Source organism: Ursus americanus, chromosome 25, assembly GCF_024610735.1.
Source record: "Ursus americanus isolate L20-20 chromosome 25, mUrsAme1.1.p, whole genome shotgun sequence".
Lineage (NCBI taxonomy): Eukaryota > Metazoa > Chordata > Mammalia > Carnivora > Ursidae > Ursus > Ursus americanus.
Genome location: NC_142151.1, coordinates 13,018,712 through 13,044,120, shown reverse-complemented (window position 1 = coordinate 13,044,120; position 25,409 = coordinate 13,018,712). Strand labels below are relative to the sequence as shown.

General features: G+C 47.3%; 2 protein-coding genes across 2 annotated transcripts in view; one reads left to right on the top strand and one right to left on the bottom strand.

Moving 5' to 3' along the window:
* The window catches only part of LRP6 (LDL receptor related protein 6), a 192,066-nt gene extending 181,983 nt beyond the window's left edge, over positions 1-10,083 (top strand). The window contains exon 23 of the mRNA XM_087855642.1: positions 9,945-10,083. Coding sequence (XP_087711768.1) covers positions 9,945-10,044 — 100 coding nt within the window. The 3' untranslated portion in view covers positions 10,045-10,083. The remainder of the gene's footprint in view (positions 1-9,944) is intronic.
* Positions 1,918-25,019, bottom strand: BCL2L14 (BCL2 like 14). Its single transcript, XM_045781491.2, has 6 exons — positions 24,819-25,019; positions 16,328-16,767; positions 11,663-11,842; positions 9,645-9,715; positions 7,254-7,520; positions 1,918-3,096 (listed from the first exon to the last, which is right to left on the bottom strand). Exons 1-6 carry the CDS (start codon positions 24,824-24,826, stop codon positions 3,058-3,060), a joined length of 1,005 nt encoding a protein of 334 aa, XP_045637447.2. The 5' UTR covers positions 24,827-25,019; the 3' UTR covers positions 1,918-3,057.
* Positions 25,020-25,409: the final 390 nt, after the last annotated feature.

Genomic DNA, 25,409 nt, shown 5'->3' with positions numbered 1-25,409 from the left:
ATGTAGTTTTCATCAAATTTTGAAAGTCATCACTCCAATTATACCTACATTAGGCCAGTAAAAGTAATCCCACAATTCACTGTTGCTCTGTTAATGTTTTCTCTGCAGTCCTATTTCTGTGTTTTATTTTGGATCTATTGCTATGTCTTTAAGTTTACTTATCTATTCTCATACAATGTCTCATTGCTGTTAGTTCAATCCAGTGTATTTTTCATCTCAGAGTTATAGATTTCTTCTGATTTGAGTCATATGTGTAATTTCTATGTGTTCTTCACATGCTCAGTCTTTCCTCCAGCTTATTGAATATATGGAATATAGTTACAGTAGTCTTAATGTACTTGTTTAATAATTATATCAGTCATATCATTTCTGGGGTGGTTTTTCTTGATTTTCCTCGTTATATGTCTCATTTTCCCACTTCTTTACATACCTTGTAATTTTTTATTGGGTGTCAGACATTATGTTACCTTGTTGAGTGTTGGATACTTTTGTGATCCTATAAAGATTATTGAGTTTGTTCTGGAATACAGCTAAGTTACATGATCACAGCTTAATCCTTTTGGTTCTGGCTCTTCATCTTTGTTGGGTAGAACCAGAAGCATGTTCAATCTAGAGCGTATTTTTTCCCACTACTGAGGCAAAATTCTTCCGGGTATTCTACCTATTTGCCATGCAAATTTTGAGATTTTTTTCCATTCTGGCTAGTGGAAATAGGGACTATTGCCAGCCCTGTGTGAACCTTAGAGTGTTCCCCTCAATAACTTCTTCACATGCTTGTGCTGATCCGTATTCATCTGAAAACTTGAGGGCATCTGTCTGTAAATCTCTGGAGCTTTGTGTGCCATTCTCTTCTGCCCCTTATTTGCCCTGCAGACTTGAGCGCCCTGGCCTTCCTGGACTCCAAGGCTCTATCTCCTCTACTCTGGAAGACTGCTGAGCCCTATGTGGGTTCCCCTCCCTCCAGCACAGCCAGGAAACGCCATCTGCAGTACTCTAGGGCAATCACAGGGCTCACTTTATTTCTCATCTCTCAGCGACCAGTCCTTCATTACCTGATGCACAATGTCTTAAAAACTGAAGACTGTTCTTTCATATATATTTTATCTAGGTTTTTTTTTTTCAGTGTTTTAAGCAGGAGATTAAACTCAGTTACTATTACTTCATCTTGGCTAGAAGCTGCAGATAATACTGGAACATTTGGAGAGTTTGTTAGGAGGACACATATCTTGGGCCATACTCCAATCTCAATGATTTACAGGTTATAGCAGCGAGGCTAGGGTATATAATTTTGCAGGTGTACATTAAAAATGTGCCAGGCATTAGATAGACGAAGTTAAATTGGACATAATACTTGTTTACAAAAGTTTATAATTCAGTGCAAAAGACTGGTTCCTATGGCACAATGCATTAAGTATAATGTCTATAAACAATGTGTTATGGGGCATCCTTTTGAAAAAAGTCACCCAAATGTAGCCCTACGGCAGCCAAGGGAGGGTTAGCAAATGTTTCCTGGAGGAAATGAAGGAGTGAGTTTGGAAAGATGGGCCAGAATTAATTGAGTTAGTGGAAATAAGGGGAGAGGGGGCTGGGAGGCAAGGACACGCCAAGTGGAGAATGCTTAGAGGTACAAGGTTGCATGATACATTTGGGAAACTGCAAATAGTGTGGAATGGTTGGATCAACATGGGAGAAGAGGCAGTCTCCTGTGTCTCCCTCTGTAAAAGGAAACTCCTTTATCCCTAATATTTATGATTTTCTGTGTGTGTGCAGGGGAGGTGGCAGGAAGCAAAAGAGAATAACTCATTTTAATTAAAATGGGTAGAGTAGTGAAGCATGGGATATTAGATAGGTCCCATTTTCCGATGAAGCTCAAAGTATGTCTGATTAAATCATCCATGTATTTGTTCATCAAAGGTTTATTAAACACCTGTTTTACATCAGGCTACATCCTGGGTGCAACAGATCCAGAAATTTTTAAGATTATAATTTGACAGTATTTTTTAAATTGTTTTTTAAATAATTGTTGTTTTAAATAATCGTGAAATAATTGTGGAACATATTTCACTTACTGTAAGACCTCATTCCGAACAGTATTAATTTCAGAAAAACAATCAGTGACTGCTCTGAGAGGAAATGTTCGTCTTAGCTGAGGGCAGCACACAATATTGAACATAAGTGAACGCTCAGCACTCAATACCAAGCACTGCTTTTTATCGATTAACTCATTTGATCCTCACAGAGATCTTAGTACTATTACTCTTTACTTATTTTAACCACAAGATACTCTTTTGACAGTGGTCTTTCCACATATTTATTTTACCAGTGACAAATTATTACACTACCACAAAAAAATAACAAAGAAAGTTTCAGAGACCTTGAGAAATAGAGGTGGGGTCACTGAGACTGTGAAGGGTGGTAGGAGTAATTACTTTCTGCCAAATGCAAGTTTTCAAACTGCCGAAGAATATTTCTAGGGAACGGAGTCAAAAGGCAGATATGGCCGTATCTCCCCAAACTAGTAGGTACAGCAGCGAACTCGAGTCTCTCTGAACTACGTCTACCACCATGAACAGCAACATCTTCCTAAAGGTGGGCACTGAAACAATGCCATTATTGGGCCACCCCAGAAGTAGTTTAAAAATAAACAGTACTAGAAACCAAAGAGTAAGCACATGCACGATTTATCATTTTGCCCTCATGGAATCAGCAAATGTCTGTAACAAAATTTCCCTACAGTGGCCAACAGAAGCAAGATGACAGTTTCTGTCCTGAACACTTGAAAGGAAAATTACCACTTGTCTTCCTAGACTTCCTCCCACATTCAGTGGAGGACCTGAAAAGCACGGATATCACAGGCCACGCTACTACATTCTATGAGCTGGAGGCAGACAAGGCCTCTCCTGATGCCTCCGGATTCACAGGAACAACGATTTGGGAAACTTCAGTGCTCCCTTGGCCTTGCACGTTTGTATTTTCTCCCACATTCTATGCTGAGACCGATGTACACAGAATCCCAACTGGATAATGAGTATTCCAGATGACAACTCTTCTGATGCTTCAGTCTACCTCTTCATGTGATATTCCAAGTACTTTTTCCTAGAGAGGAAACAAGAGAAATAGACTCATTCCAAGTTTGATTCACGGTTGAGCTGAAAACATATACCTGTGAACTCTGCTCTCTTGTCCCAGGCATGACCCAGGGTTCAGAGACTATGACAGGGTTTGGGGGAGGGTTTGGAAAGATGACCAATGTCCCAGGTATTCTGAAAGGAAAACATATGCTACAGGCTTATGTTACACATCCAGGGCTAAACAGCTAGATGGGAAAAGGCTTTGATGCTGTATTTAACATTCAAAAGAGTGGATGCTGAAAGGTCGAGGACTGTGCAGGTTGCAAACCTCTCCTTACAAAGTGCTGTAAAATGGGTGAGGTCGCAGGACCATAGAGTGACTATTTGAATGGTGCTTTACAATGAGGAAAAATGGCCAAGGAGTGACTTAAAATCTCATGGTAGCTTGTTTAGCATGCTTTTTAGATACAGTTGCTATTCATTTCATTGATTCATTACGCTAGGCGTACTGGCTATGATGTATATAGAAGGAACAGGCGTAAAATACTTAAGCCTGCCCTCAGATTTGCAGTTTAGTTGGGGAGATTAGATGCACTTGCATGAAATTCGGAATACTGAGATCGTCAGGAACCCTAGAAACCTTGTGCATAGGAATCTTTTCTTCCTTCTCCACAACCATAAGGACATACCCTGGAGAGCCACCAGAATACCCGGGGCCAATGGAAGTCCCTAGATACTTGCCACCCAGCATCATCTTTCTTTCCTATTCATGGACACTGAGCACAGGTCCAGTCCATATCTCCTCCACACTTCAATAGCTCCTATCAACTCATAAATATTATTTTATCAACATCCTCCTTCTTTATTTTTTGCAAGTCCTTCTCTATCAGCTTGGGGAAAATTAGTCCTTTCTCTCTCATTCTTTTTCCTCCCTCTCCTAATTTCCAGCTACATGCTCCAAATTGAACCTAAATGTGGTCAAGATGTAAAATGAGGATTTATGATGGCCCAGAAAAGTAAACTAATAAATACAAATGAAAAAACAAATGCCACCAAATTCTAAAGGCTTTGAAAATGCCCTTTATTATTTCTACCAAAAACCCACCTATTTTCTCTAAATAGAACTGCTTTTCTCTCTAGCACCAGCAGCAAAATTAAAAAATAAGTAAATAATATCTTTTTCTTTCTTTCCTCTTTTTATTAGCTTACTAGAATTAGAACCACCATTTTTCATAACAGATTTATTGAAATTGATCACAGAATTCACCCTTTTAAAGTATATAATTCAGTGGTTTTTGGTATACTCACAGGGTTGGGCAACCATCACCTTTGCCTGATTTTAGAACATTTTCATCACACAAAAAGAAACTCCTTATCCATTAGCAGTCACTCCCCATTCCCTCTCCTCTCATCTGTCTCTATGAATTTGCCTAGTTTGGACATTTCATAAAAATAGAATCATACAATATAGGGGGCCCTTTGTCTAACGTCTTTCACTTAGCATAATGTTTTCAAGGTTCATCTATCTGGGACATTAAGGAGGGCATGTGATGTAATGAGCACTGGGTATTATATAACACTGATGAATCACTGACCTCTACCTCTGAAACTAATAATACACTATATGTTAATTAATTGAATTTAAATTTTAAAAAATGGGAAAAAAGTTCATCCATCTGTTCCCTTCCTTTTCATAGCTAAATACTATTCCATTGTATGGGTATATCACATTTGGTATTTCCCTTTTTTTTTTTTTTTAAGATTTTATTTATTTATTTGACAGAGAAAGAGACAGCCAGCGAGAGAGGGAACACAAGCAGGGGGAGTGGGAGAGGAAGAAGCAGGCTCACAGCGGAGGAGCCTGATGTGGGGCTCGATCCCATAACTCCGGGATCACGCCCTGAGCTGAAGGCAGACGCTTAACCGCTGTGCCACCCAGGCGCTCCCACATTTGGTATTTCCATTCCTTATCCAGCACTGATGAACATTTGGGTTGTTTCCACTTTTTGGCTATTATGAATAATGAATGCTGCTAGGATCATTCATGTGCAAGTTTTTACAGGAACATTTGTTATCAATTTTCTTGGGTAGAAACCTAAGAGTAGAATTGGTAACTCTTATGTTTGATATTTTGGGGAACTGCCAAATTGCTTCCAAAGGGGAAGCATGACTAGTGGGTGTGAAAGCATATCTCCTTGTGTTTTGGGGTGTTGCATTTTAAGTAGGCTCCAAGTCCAGCGTGGAGCCCAACGTGGGGCTTGAACTCATGACCCCGAGATCAAGACCTGAGCTGAGATCAAGAGTCGGACGCTTAACCAGCTGAGCAACCCAGGCGCCCCTCATTGTGGTTTTGATTTGCATTCACTTCATGTTGAAATGACGACGTAAAGCAAGCGTCTCTTCATGTGCTTACTGGCCATTTGTGTATCTTCTTTGGAGAAATGTCTATTCAAATCCACTGCCTGTTTAAAAAATTGGGTTTTGTCTTTTTATTGTTGAGTTGTAAGAGTTTATTACATATTCTGAATGCAAGTTCCTTATCAGATATGTAATTTGAACATATTTTTTCCCATTCTGTGGGTTGTCTTTTCACTTTCTTGGTAGTGCCCTTTGAAGCAGAAAAAGTTTTAATTCTGTTACAGACCAATTTACTTTTTCTTTTGTTGTTTGTGCTTTTGGTGTAGGCTTTTTTAGAACATTTTTGGCATTTCAGCTGCATTCACTAGCTAAATCGATTTTTGAGAACTGGCCTGTGAGTCCAGTCGATACTTACAATCTCTTTGGAAAAACAGACCTATAAGACCAACAAGGATGGTTCTTTCCTGTATGTAATTATAGTGCAGACATGAAGCGTTATAAGAGGTCAGAGGCTGATGAGGCCCTTAAGCTAGAGTGGAGGGGGTCCTGGAAGAAAGAACAGTTGAAGCCAAAATAACGTCAAAGAATCTATCCTTCTTTTAGCATGAGTTAAGGCAGCTTGTGTTTAGAATACTTGAGAGCCTTAGTTGTTCGGATCAGCCACTTAAGGCTACCACATCTGGTGCAAATGTGGAAAACAGGAAGGAACAGAAGACTAGGTAAGCTCAACAGGCAGCCACTGAAGGCCACGGTGGGCACTTCAGCCCCTTAGCGAGATCAGCTGTACTTTCCTTCTGGTGGCTAAGAGACCAAGCCTGTTTGGAGGCCTCAAGGCCGTGCTGGGCCAGGCATAGGGCAGACTCAAACCTGCTACCCTTGGACCATTCTGGTGGAAAGAGGACTAAGGATAATGTGGGACAACGGCCTGTCCTTCCAAGGAAGGGTCTGAACAGACGAAAATGCCCTGAGTCTATTGAGATTTAAAGGGATGTGATTAAAGTCTTTTGAAGAGGTTAACCTTATGAGGCCATCTGAGTATGGCAGCTTGGAGGAAATCTCAAGGAATGCGGATAAAGGATGGGGGAGAGGTTGAGTCTGAGGCTGGTGGGGAGGCTGTCTGTTTTGCCCGATAGCAAGGAATTAGAAACAGGCACAAATTTGGGGCGCCTGGCTGGCTCAGTGAGAAGACCTTGTGACTCTTCGATCTTGAGGTTGTGTCTGAGCCCCAGATTGCGTGCAGAAATCACTAAAGAAATAAAAAAATAAGTAACCTTTATTTAAAAAAAAAAAAAAAAAACCAAACAGGTACAAATTTAACTGTTTCCTTTTTGGTTTGTATCAAAATGTCCCTGTCAGAACGACTGGGTCCAAGCAGCCATGACCAGATATCATGAGCGCTGTATCTCTCTCTGCCTGTCAGCATCTGAGAGAATAAGGAACTGTTTTCCTCTCCTTGTCTCACTGCCAGACTTCCGCTGCCTGCACGATTTGTGAAAACAGAAATTGTATCTATCTAAACATTTTCTATCTCCCCATCGCTTCATTTCCTGTCCTATCTGACCAGGGCCTCTCCTCCAACACATACCCCATGGACCCTCCGGGAGCCCAGTAAATATTTATCGATGATGCAGATAATCACCAAAAACACGTTCCCACCACTGGGGTATGTCTCTTGCCACTCAACTGTTCTAAACCACGAGAGCCGCTTCAAAGATACGCTCCCTTCACTCAAAACAACAAAAAACGGAGAAAAACACCCCGTAACTTTCCATTCCACCTCCTCTGAGTTCTGGGAACATTCATCTTGAACTAGGATGCACTTACCCATCCACCCTGCCGCTGCACCCAGGGCGAGAAGTTGTCCTTCAGGTACTTGGTTCCAAACCCCAGCACCCTGTTCATGGGGTGGTTGTCGACGGCAGTGAGCTTGGCCGTGACGTCTATCGCGAGAGCAGCCTTAAAGCCCTGAGCTCTGACCTCTGATTCTCCCCTGGTGTCCACACCCCTTAAGAAGTGGTCCGTGATGGTCTTGAAAACAGGGTAGGACAGCTGGTCCTGGAGGCCGTTCACTAAAGCCCTGTCTTTCTTCAGCTGTGTGCAAGACGACATGCGGTCAGTAGGGCGGCCGGCCCGCGGAGCAGCCCCTAACCCAGCAGTGGGCCGCCCGAACCCCCAGTGGGAAGCCCTCAAGTCTAGTCATACGGGCACTTCTTAGTGCGCGAGGACTACAAGTTTCCCTGGAAATCCTCTAGCTCTGTCTCTGAGGAATGAAAGCTAAGCAGCTTCTCAACAAGTATTGTTTCTAAAAGGGATATTCTGGGGGGCATCCGATTCCATGTAAAGGTTTTGGTGGAGTGATGCTCTCTACGTGAGCCCAGCCCACCCCCCAACTTCCGTGAGGCCCAGGGGGCCTGTCTGAATTATAAATCTGAAGCAAGAAGGAGAGGTGTCCTCGACAGCCAGTGACCCAGTTGAAAAAGCTGGATTCAAAACCCCAGTGGGTAGCTGGAAGCCTGGGCTTGCAGGAACAGCAGAAGAATCAAATGCTAGAAGGAGACACCTGCCGCAGAGTACCCTGGCCCGTCCCAGCCTTGCGGCTTTGGGTTGCCCCTGGCTCTGTCTGGCCTCCCGGGGGGTGCAGGACGAGGCCGCATACGCTCTCGGGGATGAGCGGCTTTGCAGGCACTCCGCAGCCAGGAAGGGAGCAGCCCTGGCCACGGCCACTGTCCCGGGCTGGTGGGAACCCACACCCACACGGCAGAGTCAGACCCTCTGTGTGTTCCCACCTAAGTCCGCTACTGGGGACACAACCATGTTCTCCACATAAAGAATGTAAAGTATCACCCCGAATCATCGAGAAAAGCGAGATTTTTTAAAGTGGTAATTTATGGGGTGAAAAGGAAAGCGTCTCTCTCTAGCCACGGAGGTCAGCTCCTGTCCCTTGCCTCCCTCCATGACTCAGTGCAAGTCACGGCAGGGAGGCCGGGAAGGAGGTTGCCATGAGAGAGCCGCAGAATCTTCAAGCCCTGAAAGAATCCTCCAGGATTCCAGTAGGTCCCTCCCAGGGCAAGCACTGCGCTGCTGGCTGGTCACGGGCATCCCCTTGAAATTCTTCTGGTGACAGGAAGATCATTCCTTCACAAGGCAGTCCTGAGTGCTAGAAAGTTCATTCCTAAAATGGAGAAAATCAATCACCCCGTAGTTCCCACCCACTGATGTGAGTTCTGGAGAAACATAGGAGGGCATGCTCTATGTTCCTTCTCTGCGCCCCTGTTCGACCTCTGCTTGTGAACCTGACACACCCATACCCTGTCCTCTCTTCTGTATCTGATATCCCTGGTTCTCTCCGGTTCTCATTCTGCACCATCCCGGGCACCATCCGCTGGGCACACCCCTGACAAACACACTGAGAAAGGAGCTGCTAAGCATGTCAGGACTGGGGTGGGCTGGCCAGTTAGTGCTCTTCCCCTCCTGCACAAGATCCATAGGGCCGGACTTCCTCCCACTGATCCTGGTAGGACAAGGAAATGGGTCCACAGGCCAGCCCCTGACTGACGCACCCTAGAGACGACCCGACAGTCTGTCAGTCTGTGGGTAACCACACAGGGTTCCCCTCTGACTACAGTGAGGTCCTGCTCACCGGCCCTGTACCACAAGGCGCTCTCACACCTTCCCCACCAGAATGAGGGGGTCTCGACTTTCAAACAGCAGGAAGGCCAAAGTTCTCCAAGTAATACTTCACCCGCCTCCCTGGCCAAAATGCTAAGAGAGACCTTGAGCAGAGAACAGTCTGGCCACTCTCTGGGGAAATTTCGGGAAGGACTCCAGCCTTGGAGACGGCGTGGGACATCGATATCCAGACTGCAGGGCAAATGCAAGAGTCTAAACTTCCCCAAGGATCAGTTACATGGGGAACTAGATTCATAATTCTGTTCAGCAAATTTTAATTTATTGGTGTCTTTTCTTGCAATAACAAAGTTACATTTTTCATTTCCAAAAATTCCAGGGAGGCTCCAGAAGGTTTACTTATGTTTTCCAAAGTGATTCATTTTTGAGATGCTGCCAGCATGAAGAATTTTCACTCCAAGGGAAATAAAATTTAGGACTAAGTGGAAACCAGAACTTGCAAAGGAATACAGTCTGGAGTACGATTCCATTCTCTGTCCCAGTGCGTGGGCACAGAAAGAAATCACATTAGTTCAAGAAGCTCCATACCTCTCTCTCCAACTGATCCCCTGAATATTTCAGCAGCTCAACGATTTTGGCTATTATTTGGTCTTCTCCATCTGTCGGGGGAAAATTCCAGTTATTTTTTTTTTTAAGGAGAAAAAAATATAATCTTAATTTTTTTTTCCCCCAGGGACAATACGTGTAGCCTGCTTAGGGATTGAGGGAGACATGTGCTTTGTAATTCTTAGCAACTTAACTCTTGCCTCGCCTTGTCTGATAGGACACAGACCACTCCAGCCACCTTCACCCACAGACCCCTGCTTTCTTCTTCTTTTTTCCTTTCAGCACCCACTTCTCACCACGAAATGCATCATATATTTATTGTAAGAATGTTGTTGAAGATGTCGGTTCCACTGCTCATGATCCTATCTCTGAAGATATTTAGGAGAACCTTCTCTCTGGTTTGTAGGATTCTCCTGAGCAGGTGGGTGCTTTTTTCCCGTGGACACCAGAAATTCCATTTGGTCACATTCCCCCCTTTGTGCTGCTAGAAAGCGTAGAGCAAAATTTGTGGCCCCCATCTACGAGGGGGTGCAGTCTTCCTCGCCTGCATTTTGGGACTTAAACTCATTCCTAAACCCACCTTCTTCCCCCGCTAGTGTTTTCATTTTATGTTATCTTTCAAACAGGATTTATTTTATCTTACTAACAATGTAGACTTAGTCTGCTGTCTTTACAACCAGGTGGGGTGTAAACAAATAAAATGATTAAGTTCTCGCACCCCAAAGGCTCAAATGGCAGGTGGATAGAGAGACGGCGACAGCTGCTGCGGGGTGTGTATGTGGGATCGGGGGAGGTGGAGTATGGTTCTTCTTATCTCAAAACAAGCCAACCACCGACCATGAGGAAAATGGCCACAGAACAGAATCCAAACAGAGAAAAGCTAGTCACTGATCCAGTGGCACTTTTCATTTATGGCCCAGTCTCTGAAGACGTGGAGTCCTCATGTTTGTTCCAGATAAGAGGGCAAGGGAGGCCAGGACATTCATCAGCCCGTCACATCCCAAGAAGGTCCAGCGAAAGGCAAGGTAAGCGGCAAGTCTGAGACTCAGGCCACGAGGGAGCGGCAAGAACGTGCGTCTCCATCGCCCGCGTGGAGTTCTTCTCTCTGATGCTGCTGCCTCTTCCCAGGAAACACATTTCTCATGTGCACAGAGGACAAGAGCCTTAGCTCGAGCCTCGTGCTGGGTATGGCCTTCTGTCACCCAGCCAGCCAGGAGATCACAATAAGGTGGAGACACTCAGGGGCCCCTCTCCTCCGGCAGCTCACTCTAAGCCCGACAGTGCAGTGCGATGCGGGGAGACTCACCACTCCGCCTCCAGGCTCGGGAGTCGCCGACCCCAGCTCCTGGCACCTGGGCACACTGCCAACCCCGGGGCCGCCTCTGCCCCAGCGCCTCTGCTGCAGTTTGGGGGAAGGGAGCCAGGAGCAGGGACAGTCGTCCGTGAGGGAAAGTAGGACCCGCTGTCTCTTCCTGGGCCACTTGGCTCTGCTCCCCTCGACTCTAGAATTCCTGCCCATCCGATGGGACCTACGGGCCTAGCTCCTGCTCCGGTTTTGCTGACCCCTGACCCTGTCTGGTCACTCGACCTCTCGGTTCTGCTTCAGGTGCCGCGCCAGACCTGGTGCTTTTTCCCAAGAGCCCCCGGCAGTGGTAGGAATCCCCGGGCTGACGCGCCATCTACACCCCGTGCACACTGGCCCTTGACCATGGCCCTCGTGACTGAATCGAGCACTGCATTGCCCTCGGGGGACAAGGTGGCGTGCCCACTCCTTCCCTCCCTCGGGAGGAGACTTCACTTTGCACTTGGCAGTGAGCTTGGCCCGCTGCTTCCGAGTGTGGCCGGCGCACTCCCCGGGCACGGGCTGGTCTCCAAAGCCAAGGTCGGCGCCTCCAGCACGTTGCCGGCAGGCCCCGGTCCAGCGCCGCAGAGATGCCTCAGCGGCAGAGCCCGGGCTGGCTAACCACACCGACGCAAGCGTGCCGAAGGGAACTGTTTACCTTTCTTAGTGCTGGTGGCTCGAGGCTGGGAGCACGGGCCCTGGTCGTGGAAGAACTGATGGACAAAACTCCCTTTGGACTTGCAGCTCCCTCCCTGGGCCTGGAGCTCGACGGGCGGGGGCCAGGAATAAACAATTTCAGCAACGCGGTGGGCAATGGAAACAACTTTGGGGTCCACGGCTGAAACGAGACCAAACGGGGCTGAGAGTCCCTTCCCAGGAGAACTTTGTCTAGCTCATTGGTATGCACAGTGGCCCGGAATGAAAAGGCCAGCCTGGAGGGAGAGGAAACAGCCCCCGGTGGGGGGAGGCCGTTCTTCAGAAAGCCCTGGGAGTTGCCTGGCAGAGGCTGGGGTGGGGGCGGAGTGCACCGAGGAATGATTGCCACCTTGAAACAATCGCCCTTCTGCACCCTCTTTTTGAAGTCTTGCAAAATTAGGGTCCCCTTTCCCCTCTGCAAGGGAAGAAACACAAAAGAAAGTGCTTAGTTCTTTGCTTGAGGGAATGCTCATTATGCTTTTATTTTTATTCTTTCTTTTTTTTTTTTTTTTTTTGGATATCCTTTATATCTTGGAGAGCCGGCCCCTATGTGTATAGGAGGGCATTCAGTAGTTTGACAAGCCTTTGGGGGTTGGTCACCGAGGAAAGAGAAATATCCCTGCTCTCAGGCCATATTCATTACTCAAGCCCATTATCAAGCAAACACCGAACTCCTTTGCTCTCTCTCATATGGTTACACGTCTTCTCCCCTCTATGTCTAATGGGAAACATCCAATTAATGCCGATAGGTAAGCCAGGACACATACCGTGCCATCCATGCCTTTCAAGAATTTATCATCCAGGAGAAGAGTCATGTATTTGCCCACATTAACTATAGAATAGAGCGTGTGGGGACAGGAAGGGTTACGTGGCCATCGCCCCCTGAACGTCCTCGCCTGTGAAGGACCAGTCAGCTCTGTCTCTCATCAGGGATGGGGGTCGGGTGGGGTGGGCAGGGGGTACTGCCGAGTCACTTGGGACGAACATTTTCCTTGTTGCTTTGTCCCTAAGTTCTTAAGTTCGAGAAATCTGTAGAAGCTCTATCTTTGATGCCATATGGAGCATACGGAATATTTGAAAAACACTACTACTCAATTCTCACACTTGAAGAAAGCAACAGAGTGGGGGTTTGGCTGGAAGGCCGGAGTGTCCAGGGGAACTCCTGGCTTGAACCTCAGGATGGACGAGAGAGGCAAAGCCTGGGTCTCAGGAGGAACTGTGTCCCAATCATAGCTTTGACATCCCGTGGAGCCGCGAGGTGATTTCTGACCCCCTCTCCCTAGATTCCTCCTCGAGACCTTCGGTACTCTCCCTTCACCTTCCGGCTGTCTCTGGAAGACCATGGGGCCTTTGTCCACAATGCCTTCCTTTAAAGAAGGGCATCATGGTTTTCTTAAAAAGCCACGTTTTTCATGCTTGGCCCATAGGGTTCAAAAACAGATAAGGAGAGAATTGAGAGAGAAGAATTAGAGAGTCAAGGAGAAAAGGACCGATGCTTCTCCTTCCCATTCTGACCATCACACCAAACACAGACTTATCACCTTGCTCCAGCCCACCGAGCCCTGTCCGGAAGGCTGGCCACGCACGGCCCCGGGCAAGGAGACCGGAAGAGACTGGATCCAAAGCCAGTGGGAGCCTCGTGTCTGTGGAAAACGGGGAAGGAAAGCTGGCGTTTTCTCCCTCTGTACCTTACTGTGCAGCCTGTCTGACGCGGTCACCGCACGGCTCTCCCACCGGAAGTCACACTGTGTCCATCTTGCACTCAGACGAGGGAGATGAAGGCCCCAGAGGCCGTCCCTCCTCATCCTCCAGCCCCCCTCCTGTGGCAGGGCAATCAGGAGACCACTGGCGGACCCGGAAATAGCCACTCCGCCTTGCCTCCTTACGCACATCCACGTCTGTGAATTGGTGGACACAGTGAGGGAGGCAGGCGACGCGCGTGCAGGAAACAGACGAACCAGCTCTAGTTGAGACTCCCTTTTTAAAAACCTTAATTTTAAACACTGAGAAAAGACAAGACTCCCTTCTTGTTGGAGTTGATCTCATCTGATAGGCAAGGGAAAACTGGCTGGGGTGGGGAGAGGACACAAAGGCTGCCCCTCCTTGGGGGTCTATCTGGGGGTAGGTGTCACTATGGTGTTCAGGAGAGAAAGAGAGCACAGCACAGTTGAGAGCGTGCCGGTCAGCCTTTGGCTCGAGGCATTGGTGTGTTTTTAATTAAAAAAAAAAAAAGATTTATTTATTTATTTGAGAGAGAGAGAGAGTGCGAGCAGGGGGAGGGGCTGAGGGAGGGAGAGAATCTTCAAGCAGATTCCCCGCTGAGCATGGAGCCTGATGCTGGGCTCGATCTCATGACGCTGAGCCAAGTCAAGAGTCTCATGCTTAACCAACTGCGCCACGCAGGCACTCCCTGAGGCGTTTGTTTTAAATAAAAGGGGTAGGGCGTTTTTCTATGGTTGAGACTGCTATTTCCTTCCCTGTATTCATTTTCTTCCTCCTTAGCAAGAGCCCCCTGCGGCGTCACAGGCAGCAATGGGTTCAGCTGAACAGACTACATTTTCCATCCTCCCTTCCAGTAAGGAATGGCCAATGAGATGTAAGAAAAGTTGAGTGCTGGTTCAAGAAAGCTCTCCAAGAGGAAAGGGAATTATGTAGAAAGAAGACACCCTTTTGTGCCCCCTCCCCCCACACTTGCTTCCTCTTCTTCTGGCTTGAAATGTACAGATGATGGCTGGAGTCTCTGCAGCCACCTTGGAATACAAGGTGATTCTGAGGTTGGAAGCCACCAGCCAAGGGATGGCAGAGAAAGAATCTCTAATGATGGTTGGAGCTGCCATATGAGGCCTGGGCTGCCAAACTTTGGTCTTCTCTTATAGGAGAGAGAAATAATCTCTACGTTATTGAAGCCATAGTTATTTGAGTTTCCCACTCTATGCATCTGAACCTAATCATAACTACAACATTCCACATGTAGCAAATCCTAGCTGTGGACAAACAATGGTTCACAGATCAAAGAACCTGGGCTGGTATGACGCCCATGCTTCTACCTCCTAAGACCTCTCACTTCTAGACTTTGATCTTGGGACATATGCTCACAGTTCTCACTGAGGCCTGGTGTCTGAGTCCTGGACCCAGTAGCGAGGTCTAAATTGTGACCTTCAGTTACAAGAACCCAGGGGACCCCAACTGCTAAGCTCTGATTTGTACATGGCAAAACAGAACTAGAACGTGAGGCTCTCTTGAGTCACTTCCAGTGTGAAACCAACTCACCACCCATGTAACTAACCGAACAAGAAAGCGGGCAAGGGAAAGGTGGGAAGGGAGGATTGAAATACAGAGTGTCATTTACCTCAGGAAACCAGAAGATTCAAGTCTGGAAGTGCTCCCTCTGCCCCTCGGTGAAGTCCAAAGACAGCCAAGCAGAAAAGCCTACTGAGGTGCCTCCAAACTGTTGAGGCCCCAGAGCTCAGCTACCATCTCCAGCAGGAGCTCGCTGTACCGGAGAGGAGGAGTTCCCCAGATAATCTCACCCCTAACTTCTCCTGTTGTAAAATTGTAGCAGACTTCTCCTGTAAGTCTATGGGACTTATAAAAGTATGGGAAAGAAAAGCTTCCTTGATCACAGTGAGCGATGGAGAACTGCCGAGCGTGGGCTGATTCTCCAAGCAAGCCATTCTAAAACTGAGACATTACTGCCACCTGTTGACTGATTATCGACAAGTTACCCCAGCAATCTAACCCGGCAGGAGAGGGGGGTTTTCTTTCAGTATCTGGCCAGTGGGCTCTGGGCCTTGATGAAGGGGAAAAAGACCCTTATGCCAAGGTTTGTGGATGAAGGGCAACTCGCTATGGTGAAGCCCTTCATGAAAACGTTTTATTCACTATAATGTATTTTGTCGCACTGAGGAAAGCTTTTGTCAACATGCTTCTCAGTTGGGGCGCCTGGGTGGCTCAGTCACTTAAGTGTCCGCCTTCGGCTCAGGTCATGATCCCACGGTCCTGGGATTGAGTCCTGCGTGGGGCTCCCTGCTCAGCGGGGAGTCTGCTTCTCCCTCTCCCTCTGCCCCTCCCCCCCCGCTTGTGCGTGCTCTCTCAAATAAATAAATAAATAAATAAATAAAATCTTTAAAAAAATCCTTCTCAGCTGTTAGGGTTTTTTTTAGAGTGCTTTATACTTTGAAAAGTATTTCTATATATAGCTACCTGATCTTCCATCCACCACCCTAAGAGGTAGGGCAGGTGGGACACCCCAGTGTACAGTTGGAAAGTGAGGCCCGGAGAGGAGAGTTGACTTACCCCAGGAAGAACGGCAGCCTGAACCCCTGCGTAGGGCTCTTCCCTCCATACTGGCCTCTGGCACAAAAGATCAGGACTTAGGGCAGCAAGCTTATTTCTAGACAGTAGAGCCAGAAAACCAGTCCTGCCACCCTTCAGCGACAGCCTCTTCCTTTCTCCTCAGTCTTGGGAAAAGCAGGGCAACTATTATTAATATTAATAAGTTGGGAAACTGAGGCACAGTGGAGTGCCCTGCCTCAGGCCACATTCCCAGCTGGGAGGAGATGAAAACCCACACACACAAAGAGGGGAAAGATTTTGTGGTGGGAGAGAAGCAGCCCCCAAAGCCTACCTTCCTGCTCCGAGCGCTGTTCCACGTTAGTAAGGGACCTAGACCACAGCTGACTCTGAGGACCACCCTGATGTGCTGCCGCGGCACCCTCCAAAACGACTATAGGTGAGCTCTGGGAATCTTCCTCCTTCTCTATTACTCCGAAGAGGGTTCTCCAGGAAGACTTTTTCTTGGCCAGGTTCAGGGGCTTCTCAGTGGATGGGGAATTTCTGCAAGGCCACGACACCTGTGTCCATGGCTCATTGGCTGACCAACCCCCCAGTCCTTTCTGGGACAAACTTCTCGTTCTCAGCAGCTTTGGCGAGAAGACAGCGGGGGCGTTCTTGAAGACATGGTGTTTGGCATAGAAGGCCAGGATTTTGAATTCTATGCTGTTTGTGTCGTCATCGTCTAGGGGGATCTCCTCCAGGTCACAGGCACTGGTGGTGCACATGGCGGGTCTGCAACAACAAAGTCCACACGTGTCCTTTCACCCGTGGGCACGCTACTCTCGGGGGGTCAGGAGAGACAGGAGTGGGAACTCCACGCACATTTACCGGGCATGTATTCCGTTTGTGGAGGGAGGCAGGAAGTCATCAGAAATGGGAACTCCGGGGTTCTTTCTGAAGGATGAGGAAGAGAGAATGTACACTGACAGCTCCACATAGACAGCGGGCAAGGAGCTGGATCAGAGTTGCAGACAGCCAGCGTGGGGTGGAACAGACAGCTTCTGAGAGAGGGCAAGCAATCTCCTTGACAGATAGGAAGGGTTCTGTGGGTGGGTGGAACAGGGTGGGCAGAGGACAGACTACGGTTGAGTTTAGGACGTGTTTGAAGAGTGGTGAGAGAGCTGGCAGAGCACGGGCAGGCGCTCTGTGAAGAGCTAGGGCTGAGGGATGTGGAGGGACAGGAAGGGACACGGCGGTGGGGCCAGCCATGGGGGCCTTTGAATGTGCCACTGAAAGCTCTGCATTTTCTCACTTGGATCCATCAGCACATCTCAAAAGGTGCCCTTGACCACAGAAGGTAGTTAAGGGCTTCTTGGGGAGGGTCGCTGGGCAAAGAGGGAGGCCGACTCAGCAAAGGGAAATATCCGGGGTCCCTGACCCTTCCCATTCTCTCTTCCTTCTTCCTTTATCCTCTGCATTGGCTTGTACAGGTCTAAGCCCCACAGATCTGCCCATAAGCAAAACTTGATGGGTATGGTGTGAGGTGGGGGTCATAACCGCTTTGCTCCCTCCTCCCTTCCGTTTCCTCATATCCCCAACCTATTCCAGGCTTCAACAATCTGACAATCTTTCTTCCCTCACCATCTCCCAATTTCACAGTCACATGGTGCACCGCGGTGAAAACTTCTGCTGTCAGGAGTCACTTCAACATCTCCGGAAAGCACATGCTCCTTCCTGATTTTCCACCTTTGCCCCCTGCACCTGACTTTCCTCCCCTCCCCCGCCACCTGGTCTCACAGGCCAACAGTTTGCACCCCTCCGCCCCCCGCCGTCAGTGTTAGTCATCCCATTAGGACCCTTTCCCAAGTTTGTCTAGGTTTATTCTCTTCTCCTCAACATAAGATAAGCCCCACGAGGGCAGGCCTATCAGTGTGCTGTTTTCTTGCAGCCACAGGCCCAGTGCCTACCATAGTGCCCAGCACTAAAAGGCACTTGACAATGACTTGTGGAATTTTTTTCCTATTCCAAGACAGACTGGGCTCAAATCCTGGTTCTGCCACTAGCGGTTATGTAACTTGCCTCTATGCCTCAGTTTGTCATGTTTGAAATGGGGATGATAACAGTACCCATTTCATACTGTTACGAAGATTAAATTAGTTAATATTTGTAAAGCATTTAGAGTAAAACTTCAGCTTCTGAACAAGTGCCTGATTAAGTCTTCCAGTAAAGAATATTTATGAAACTCACTTTGGGCTCCACTGCTTTAGCTAAGCTCCAGGGGGTTTCAGATGGTGTGCGGGAGTGCAGCATTTGGAATGAGCAGTTGGGTCGAAGACCTGCTTTTTTACTGGCAAAGGGACTGGGGCAAATCACTAGGCTCTCTGTGGTGTAGTTTTCCTGTTTATAAAATATGACTCATATTAGCTAACTCATTGACCATGGAGGAGGACTGATTACAAACTGAAAATCTTTTTTTTTTTTAAAAAAGATTTTATTTATTTATTGGACAGAGATAGAGACAGCCAGCGAGAGAGGGAACACAAGCAGGGGGAGTGGGAGAGGAAGAAGCAGGCTCACAGCGGAGGAGCCTGACGTGGGGCTCGATCCCATAACGCCGGGATCACGCCCTGAGCCGAAGGCAGGTGCTCAACTGCTGTGCCACCCAGGCACCCCAACAAACTGAAAATCTTTAAAACAAGTGTTGGTCTGTACAGAGTAGTGGTTTACCTGTTGGTTTCGTGAGTTAGATAATCTAGTTCACATCCTGGGTCATCTGTTTACTAGCTGTGTGACTGGGTGCGTTTCTTAATTTATTTGGGCCTCCATTTTCCCATCTGCAAAATGGGGATAAAAAAAACAAACCCTGTTTCACAAAAGCAAAAAGGAACTGTTGGGACCTCATCAAGATAAAAAGCTTCTGCACGGCCAAGGAAACAGTCAGAAAAACTAAGAGGAGCCCACGGAATGGGAGAAGAAATTTGCAAATGACGCTACAGATAAAAGGCTGGTATCCAAGATCTATAAAGAACTTCTCAAGCTCAATACCCAAGAAACAAATAATCAAATCAAAAAATGGGCAGAAGATAGACACTTTTGGTGTGAATAGACACTTTTCCAATGAAGACATACAAATGGCGAACAGACACATGAAAAAACGTTCAAAATCATTAACCATTAGGGAAATTCAAATCAAAACCACATTGAGATACCACCTTGCACGAGCTAGAATGGCAAAAATTGACAAGGCAAGAAACAACAAATGTTGGAGAGGATGAGGAGAAAGGGGATCCCTCTTACACTGTTGGTGGGAATGCAAGTTGGTACAGCCACTTTAGAAAACAGTGTTGAGGTCCCTTAAAAAGTTAAAAATAGAGCTACCCAATGACCTGGCAATTGCACTACTGGGTATTTACCCCAAAGATATAGACGTAGTGAAGAGAAGGGCCATATGTACCCCAATATTCATAGCAGCAATGTCCACAATAGCCAAACTGTGGAAGGAGCTGAGATGCCCATCAACAGACGAATGAATAAAGAAGATGTGGTCCTTATATACAATGGAATATTACTCAGCTGTCAGAAAGAACGATTACCCAACATTTGAATCAACATGGACGGCACTGGAGGAGATTATGCTGAGTGAAATAAGTCAAGCAGAGAAACACAATTATCATATGGTTTCACTCATTTGTGGAACATAAGGAATAGCAGGAAGATCGGTAGGAGAAGGAAGGAAAAAATGAAGGGGGTAAACAGCGGGAAATGAACCACGAGAGACTATGGACTCTGCGAAACAAACTGAGGGTTTCACAGGGGACGGGGGGGGGGGGTGGAATGGGCTAGCCCGGTGATGGGTATTAAGGAAGGCATGTATTGCATGGAGCACTGGGTGTTATATGCAAACAATGAATCATGGAACTTTACATCAAAAACTAATGATGTACTATATGGTCACTGACATATCATAATAATAACGAAAAAAAACCCTGTTTCGTCAACTTTGTATGTGGATAAAAAGAATTGGTATAAATCACTTAAAATAGTGCATGGCAGACGAGAAATGCTCAAGAAATATTGGCATCCGTTATGTATTACAATTACATTTTAATAGGTTACTTTTTTGTTAAGTAAATATTCATGTTTATAAAAGCAAGCTCATCAAATGCAGTAGTTAAAACTAACTAGTGACATACAAATATTAGGTTTAGCACAAAAGCCACACTCTTCCTCTAGGTTCATATATATATGTATATGTACACAGTATGTGTGTGTATAAAGTATATATTCTGTAAGGTATGAAGACTGGGACCTGGACAGCTTTCCCAGCACCTAGTACAATGCCTGACACATGGTAAGTTCTCCATAAATATTGTTTTCATGAATGAATGAAAAATGATTATAGAGCTGCCAGATAAAATACAGGACATCCTATTAAATTTGAATTTCAGATAAACAAATATTTTTTAGTATAAATATATCCCCAATATTGTATGAAACTTACGCTACCTAGAGCAATCGACACATTCAATGAAATCCCTATCAAAATACCATCAACTTTTTTCACAGAGCTGGAACAAATAATCCTAAAATTGGTATGGAACCTGAAAAGACCCTGAATAGCCAGAGGAATGTTGAAAAAGAAAAGCAAAACATCACAACTGGCATCACAATTCCGGACTTCAAGTTCTATTACAAAGCTGACATCATCAAGACAGTGTGGTACTGGCACAAACACAAACACATAGATCAGTGGAACAGAAGAGAGAACCCAGAAATGGACCCTCAACTCTATGGTCAGCTAATCTTCGACAGAGCAGGAAAGAAGATCCAATGGAAAAAAGACAGTCTCTTCAACAAATGGTGTTGGGAAAACTGAACAGCCACATGCAGAAGAATGAAACTGGACCATTTCCTTACACCATACACAAAGATAAACTCAAAATGGATGAAAGACCTAAATGTGAGACAGGAATCCATCAAAATCCTCGAGGAGAACATAGGCAGCAACCTCATGGACCTCGGCCACAAAACTTGTTCCTAGACACTCCCCTGAAGGCAAGGGGAAGCAAGGGCAAAAATGAACTACTGGGACTTTATCAGGATAAAAAGATTTTGCACAGCAAAGGAAACAGTCAACAAAACCAAAAGACGACCAAAAGAATGAGAAAAGATATTTGCAAATGACTTACCAGATAAAGGGCTAGTATCCAAAATCTCTAAAGAACTTATCAAACTCAACACCCAAAGAACAAATAATCCAATCAAGAAGTGGACAGAAGACATGAACAGACATTTCTGCAAAGAAGACATCCAAATGGCCAGGACACATGAGAAAGTGCTCAACATCACTCAGCATCAGGGAAATAGAAATCAAAACCACAATGAGATACCACCTCACAACAGTCAGAATGGCTAAAATTAACAAGTCGGGAAACAACAGATGTTGGCAAGGATGCGGAGAAAGGGGAGCCCTCCTACACTGTTGGTGGGAATGCACGCTGGTGTGGCCACTCTGGGAAACAGTATGGAGGTTCCTCAATAAGTTAAAAATAGAGCTAGCCTATGACCCAGCACTTGCACTACTGGATATTTTCCCCAAAGATACAAATGTAATGATCTGAAGGGGCACCTGCACCCCAATGTTCATAGCAGCAGTGTCTACAACAGCCAAACTATGGAGAGAGCCCAGATGTCCACTGACAGATGAATGGATCAAGAAGATGTGGGACATATACACAATAGAATATTTTGCAGCCATCAAAAAATGAAATCTTGCCATTTGCAATGACATGGATGGAACTAGAGGGTATTACGCTAAGTGAAATAAGTTAATCAGAGAAAGATAATTATCATATGATCTCACTGATATGTGGAATTTGAGACACAAGGCAGAGGATCATAGGGGAAGAGAGGAGAAACTGAAACAAGAAGAAACCAGAAATGGAGACAAACCATAAGAGACTCTAAATCTCAGGAAACAAACAGGCTGCTGGAGTGGAGGGGGTGGGAGGGAGGGGGTGGCTGGGTGATGACACTGGGGAGGGTATGTGTTGTAGTGAGCACTGGGTATTATATAAGACTGATGAATCACAGACCTGTATCCCTGAAACAAATAATACATTATATGTCAATAATAAAAAAATATATTTGTTGTTTATCTGAGGTGCAAACTAAACTGGTGTCTCGCATTTTTATGCAAATCGGGCAACTCTATGAATGAAAGAAATACTGAGAACTGAGGCACACATAAGCAACTGAAGTGGACCAAGGTGGGGGGAGAGACAGCCACCGGAGACAAGCAGGAGGAGCCAAAAAGGGTGAGGCGAGCGCAGGTCAGGCGGTCAGAACTGGGGCAGCAGCTGGGGTGTGGAAGGAACTGAGGCCAGACAAGAGCCCAGAGCTGGACTGTGTCAGGACAGAAGTGAGAAGGTTTTAAATGGAAGCTCCCTTTAGAATTGGGCAGCTCAGGATGGCTCTAGGCAGGAAATACACTCAGGTCCCATAGGAACTGTGTCCTGGGTGGGAGGGCGAGCCCTCTCTCCAAGCCATACTATGCTTCTAAGGATACCTGCATGTAAGTTAGAAAACCCCAAACTGTTCTAATGTAGTGGGAAGACTGGAAAATTGTGTGTGCGTGTGTGTGTGTGTGTGTGTGTGTGTGTGCACGCGTGTGTGGCACTGAGGGGGAGAGGAAGGGTCTGCTTCTTTAAGAAGCAAGTTTGCCGATGCCGATGCAAGAGCAACATCAGAAAAGGGGAAAACCAATGAGGTCAAGATGGAGCCCCCGGTCTTTCCATTTTGTGAAAAAGGAGATTTTTTTTGCATTACGGGCAGGGAAAGGAAAGGAGTACTTGGCCCACCCCCCACTGTTGGGGGCCAAAACAGAGAGAAGCAGAAAACACTGCAGTACTCATTGGTCTGGAATGGCCTGGAGGTGGGGTGTGGGGGTGCGGGGTGTGGGGTGTGGGGTGTGTGTGTGGGGGGGGTGCTGTACCAGGGCCCGGAAAGTACTGGGCTGAAACAAAATAGTGGACACAACAAAGTATCGGTTCTAACACTGTGAATGCACGGGGTTTCCCCCTGCTCATCCCCACTGTACATGACGGGGGAGCTACTGTTAACCTTGTGGCTAAGTCTTAGTTTAGACCAGCTTTGGGGTCCTTTAGGGCTGGATTCCTACTGCTCTCAGCCACTCCTGTTCAAAGTAAAAGCCCAACTTCTGGGTTTATGGAAACTTACACCATAAATGTTATGCATGTATATGGAAAGGAAGTCTGGCTCCCCTCCCCTTCCCACCACCCATCCACCGGCTGGATCAGACCCAGAACGAACGGGGGGGGGGGGCGGGGGGCGAGAATCCCTGCAGAATAACACCTGTGAGGCTTATGCTAACTCCCTGACTCCGGAGACACAAGCCTCCGCCTCCCTCCTCTGTTCACATCCTTATCTGGAACACACCACGGCAAACCTACTTTCAAAAGCAAGGCTACCGAGCTTCCTGGGTTGGCCTCTTTTCCTTCTGTCACGGTTCCTTTCCCCCCAACCTCCTACATGGCCCAAGTCCCCCGGCGTCCCCGCAGCCTGGCTTTGGGGAGCACCGGCGGAGCTGGGAAGGCCGAACCTGCTGGGAATTCCTCTGCCGTGGTCACCAGACACGCTTTGGGGATTTTCAGCAGTGGATTCACTTGTTGGGATTAGATTTCACTTCCCTTCCCGTGGCAGGTCACGGAGAAGCACGCGTGCTTCGTGGTTCCAGCAGACGCGGCCACGGCGAGGGGCCGGAGCAAGCTGGGCAGGACTGGGCTCAGTTCACTGTGCGGGGGGCCTGCTGAGGGGGTGTGGGGGTGGGAGTGGGGGGGGGACACCTGCATAGTCTCAGCTGAAGAGCTGACTTCCACTGCTCCGGACAGACACGTGAGGCCCGGGTGTCGCGCACACCCCTATACACTCATCGCCGAGGGGGCTTCCCGGGCCAGATTGTCAGCTAAATTCGGTCTGGCTGCCTTGAGCCTTCCCCGTCAGCACCCTATGCCCCCTGTGCCCTTCGGAGCCTGTCTGCCCTTTTTTCTTCCTCCCTGAACTTCAGACTTTCTAGTATCTCCATGTCTCTCCCCGATTTGTCATTTCTGAGGATGACCTGTTTTTTAATCCTAAGGGCGAAATGAGGTAACATGTCTTAATTTTTCCCACCAGGGAAACTACACTGCGAGCGCCTTGGGGCACATTAGTGAAACCAAAGCACAGAGGCTCCGAGGGGGGCGGGGACGCAGAGAGGAGGCAGCTTTCTAGATCGGAGGGAGAGGGATTGCCCATTTTACCCGGGCCTTGTCCTCAGGGAAGCCGATGAGCGTCGAGCCAGGGCTAGACCACGTTCCCACCAGGCAGGTGCTCAGGACGGGGCCCAAACCCGGGGACTCCTGTCCTCAGCCCCATCCCCGCTCTAGGGGAGGGAGTCAGCATCTCCGTGGGCTCCTGGCCACCCACCTGCGGTCACGTCATCACACACGCCGTCACACACTCAATGAGAGAGGACTGCATGATGTTAAAAAATGAACCAGACAGTTATATAGACTTAACCGCACTCTCTCAAACCTTCTGTAGCAAAGGAGAAATGAAAGAGAAACCTCATCTGTCTTTCTCTCCTTTTCCTGGAAACCCCTCGTATCTCTGTTGTCTCCTTTTCCTGGAAATCACCCCAGATTCGCAGCTGTCATTTTGCCTCCCGAGACGGACATGATAATGAAGCCAGTAGACCTCTCCCCTGGTTGGACCTGCCTCCCTAGCAAAACCTGGACTGAAGACCCAGCCGTGTCCTCCTGGGAGGGCTGCGAACCTGGTGTTACCTGGGCATGGAGCTGGTACGAGCTTCTCCTGCTTCAGGTCTGGTGGCGGCAAGGATATTTCTAGACCTGAGTCTCTCTCCACAAAACTGAAGAGGAAACTTTCACCAGGTCTTCTTGGCTTCTCATTTAGGGAGGCTCAGGGCATCAGGACCTCCACGGGCTGCAGCCTCTTCAGGCTGAGGACCACGGCTGAAGCGAGGCTCAGAGAAGGACGGCCACTTCCTCGTTAAGTCCTGCCCCCAGCTTTTTAACTGAAGGAGGGGCTGACCTTTGCCCATGTAATTTGACTCTAAAAGTAGTTCTGCACCCTTTATCAGAAGCTCTGGCTGCCCTTCAGGAGGATTAGATGGGTGTTTCCTTGATAGTTCATTACATTCTTTACATTGCATCAGTTTAGCAAATGTTTACTGACCACCTGATAGAGGACAGGCATTGTCCGCGTATTTAATCTTAGAACCGAGAAGCAGGTGTCAGGATTCCCATTTTACGGAGGAGGAATCAGGCTCTGGGAGGCAGCATATTTTGCTAGTGGTCCCTGTCAGTGGAGCGGGGAGCCAAACCCTGGCCGTCCTAGCTTCACGTCACATATCG

Excerpts from the sequence above, each read along its gene's own strand:
- BCL2L14 (XM_045781491.2), bottom strand. Across the intron at positions 9,716-11,662 it reads AGCCACCAGCACTAAGAAAG|ATGGAGAAGACCAAATAATA; the intron begins GTAAACAGTTCC and ends TTCCCCCGACAG. Across the intron at positions 7,521-9,644 it reads GGGATCAGTTGGAGAGAGAG|CTGAAGAAAGACAGGGCTTT; the intron begins GTATGGAGCTTC and ends TCTTGCACACAG.